General features: G+C 39.0%; 1 protein-coding gene across 1 annotated transcript in view; it reads left to right on the top strand.

Moving 5' to 3' along the window:
• The window catches only part of Mdm4 (MDM4 regulator of p53), a 31,413-nt gene that overhangs the window by 3,003 nt on the left and 24,729 nt on the right, over window positions 1-3,681 (top strand). The window contains exons 3-4 of the mRNA XM_031340469.1: window positions 1,402-1,469; window positions 2,224-2,403. Coding sequence (XP_031196329.1) covers window positions 1,402-1,469; window positions 2,224-2,403 — 248 coding nt within the window. The remainder of the gene's footprint in view (window positions 1-1,401; window positions 1,470-2,223; window positions 2,404-3,681) is intronic.

Here is a 3,681-nt window from a genome sequence, read left to right as displayed (position 1 = left end):
GGTCATTAGTTAAAATGAAGATGGTTCTTTCTAAATAGTTTCCCGGGTATATTAATAAAATGAAATAGGTATAACAAGCTTTGTAGTTTTAAATTTCTTGCTATATTGTATGTTGTTAGATGATTTCCTTTTGTTTTTAAGTAGTTTAGCTCTAAATGAAGGCTTTTTAGTAATAACCACAGGTTGCTTTAAAAAAAAAAGTGCTTCACCTGCATTGTTAGCTTGCTCTTATTTCTGGTTTTGAAGATGCTGTTTCTGAATTTATACTCAGCTTTAAAAATGTTTCTAGAAATGCTATAACAATTTTGAAAACCATTTGATTTGTGAGAAACAACTGAATTGTCAGAATAGTTATAGTCTGGATATGGGTTCTTGGTGGTCTGTTGGATGCTGTTTTCATGAACTGCTTCTCTCTGTCTCTCCTAGTGGCTGGTGAAGTCATTCCTTAGCAGGTACATGTGAATGTGTCTCAGCTTCATGAAGCTTATAGTAATGGTGTAGGTGAGGTTAGTGTCTCAGTAGCTTGTTTTTTCTTTAGTCATGTTTTTAGGTTTTGTTTCACTAGAGACTTTTGTAAATCCTTGGGATACATTTCCCTCTTCAGTTAATGGGATTAAGGGATGTCTGCCTGCCCAGTGTGATGGCTCCGTGGGTTAAAGGAATTGTTATACAATTTTGAGGACCTTGAGGATTGAGCCACAGAACCCACTGTGGAAGGAGAGGACTGACTTCTGTCCCTCACATGTGTGTCCATTACACACAATAGGAAGACAAGAACAATCTAAAAATAAGGAGTTTCTCTCTGCTCTGCCATCCTTTCTGCTTCTGTGATTGTTGGGAGAGAAAATTTCAGTCCTTTGTGGAAGTGTGGTTGCCGGGAAGAATCAGACTTAGTGAGAGTCTGCATTCCGATCGTGGAGTCACCATGGCATTTGAGAATGCAGGTTTGTTTGAAGGTGAAATTGTTTTCTGAAACAAGTCTGACAAATTCCTGGTTTTTGGGTCTTGTAATGCAACACTTAAAAATACAAACTTTAATAGTCAAGTAATGTTGATTGTTTATAAGGTAGGCAGTCTGCTGAAATAGGAAGAGATGAACACCACATTGTTTGCTGTGTAATCACTTTTTGCATAAAAATCTGAACACATGCCATGGGTGAGCATGCTCATCCACTTCTGCTTCCTCCAGGTCATTCTGGTGTTGTCCTTTAACATGGCTTTGTTGGGTTTGTCATTTTTAGAAGTTTTGTTTTTTTTCCCTATTTGGGACTGAGATTCTTTTCCAGGCAGAAGTCCATCTCTAGTGAACAACCCTGCTTCAGGGCTCTGTGCTGAAGTCTTTGTGTGAAAAGAATGGTTATTACCAGGGAAGGTTTTCCTGTTGTTTTACTTGCTATCCAGATGCTGCTCAGACTCTCACTCTCGCACAGGATCACACTATGGATATTCTAAGTCAAGACCGACTGAAGGTAAAATCACCGCACGGAGACTTCTTTTCTTGTACAGAGTGGGCCCTTCTCTGTACCTGTGGATCTTGGGCTCCCAAGGCCTTTTCATGAATGTGGTAAGGATGTAGTAAGAAAAGCTCTTGGGAGTTCACAGACCAGGGTCAGAGTGAACCTTCTCTGTTCTATCCTTAACAGAGTTCCAGTCTCTGAATGTATCTTTGGGATGTAGCATTTCTGATTTTCACTCCTTCCAGTTGCTCTCTCTCTCTCTCTCTCTCTCTCTCTCTCTCTCTCTCTCTTTCTGTGCATGTGTGTGTGTGTATGTGTGTGTGTTCACGCATTTGTGTGTTTAAGATGGTATATATTTCAGTGTTTGAGGCATTACTGCTTTAGTCTATAGAGGCTTGTTGCAGTTAAGTTTATGTTTATGTCATGGCATTTCCTAAAGTTTCCTCAAATGTATGATGAGGGTGTCACTTGCTTTCTGAATTATGCCTAATAGGAAGTAGGCTATGCAGACAAGCTGTTTTTCAAGACTGTATTTTTTCCTTTGTACAGAAGTTATTCCCCTTCCCCAAGTTAGGGATTCTGCCTGCTCTGATGGTGGTGTTGAGAGGTGTGTGTTGTTTTCCTTGAGGATTCTTGTCAGCTGCAGAGCTCTCTTTCCTATGCATAACCCATTGTGTTGCACACTAACTGGTGAGCCAGAATGGAACTGCTCCATCCCCTGGTCTTAGTCATTTCAGCTGGACTAACAGACACCCTTCCCTTTCAGCACAGTGCAACAGAATACTCCAACCCCCAAAAGAGAACTGAAGAGGATGGTAATCACACACTGCCTACCTCACTACGTAAATGCAGAGATCCCAGAGCAGGTAAGCTTTGGATTAAGACTTCTCCATTTCTCCCTCCTTTCTTCTCTCCTTTATTTGAGCTTCTAGACATGGCATTTATCTAGATAGTGGGTATTCTTTGGCAGCTTTTGGACAGTGGGTAGTACAGGAACTTTATGAGCCAGTGAGCTTGAGAAGATGCTGTCTGCTCAAGTTTGCTCTCAGTCTTTTCAATCACCCTCTTTAGACTTCATATTTTGACTTGGCTTTTATCTTTTGATGTGGAAGCTAATTTTTTAAAGATTGAAAGGTTGCAAAAATGGAAAAATATATGTAGCAGCACAATATGTATAATAGCACAGAGACAGACATTAGATTGTTTTATCATTTTATTTGAACATAAACTGATTATTAATCTGTTTACTTTGAAGTTATTTCAGTCATTTAAGTGTATGCTTTCATTTAGCTGTAAATTCTTATTTTCTACTCATAAAAAGCTGGACACTGTAATTTCTTACAGAAATTTAGGAATGAATAATTCTATACTTTCCACCATGATCTCTAGGTACAAAGGACAACATTTTACCTGTGGAAATAATTAGTCATTTATATTCCTTTTATAATTAATTATAAAGCTTGAGGATAACTTTAATGATTCTGTCTTGGGAATTAGTTTCTGGTCATTACAGTAATGAATGGATAAAAATGTAATTGAAGTTTTTCTGGCCACAAATATGCCTATGATAATAGCAGAATGTAATCAGTTAAGCTGTGCTCTATCAGGGACCAGTTGGCTGCAGAAATCTTTGAATTATACATGCCTGGGCATACGCTTCTGTGATTGCTATCACTAGGTCCAGTGCATTGGGAAGAGGTAGAAGAGAGTGAGAAAGTAAATGGTAAAGTACTACAAAAAGAACTAGCCAATGTGAAGGGAAAGATTACATATGAGAGCAAGAGGAGCTTAATAACTGTCTGAGTACAGGCCTTGTTATCTGTGGGGCTTTTAGGTACTGGTTTCTCAAGGAGCCCTTGATCCAGAAAAGACACATACATGTGCTTATTTGGATAGTTCTCTATTGATAGTGGTTGTTACCGAAGAAAACATGCACTTTTGATAACTATCTCAAATATGTGGCACCAGTAAGACTTCTTCAACCTTTGACTTTGAAATAGTATCTGTACCTCCCTGCTTTGGCCTCAGGGGTTGGGCTGTTGTGTTTTGCCATTTGCAATCCAACAGCAGGCCATTATCGAAACATGTATTAGAGTAAGTCATTGTAATGATACTTTGTTTTGGAGTCTCAACTTTGTAGCCCTGGCTAGCCTGGTACCTGCTATGTGCTGGGATTAAAGGCAGGTGTATACTTCTATGTCTAGCTCTAAGTCATTATCATTAT

This window comes from Mastomys coucha, unplaced genomic scaffold (assembly GCF_008632895.1).
Source record: "Mastomys coucha isolate ucsf_1 unplaced genomic scaffold, UCSF_Mcou_1 pScaffold1, whole genome shotgun sequence".
Classification (NCBI taxonomy): Eukaryota; Metazoa; Chordata; class Mammalia; order Rodentia; family Muridae; genus Mastomys; species Mastomys coucha.
Note: the sequence above shows the minus strand (reverse complement) of the source record. Positions and strands in the feature narration are given on the sequence as shown.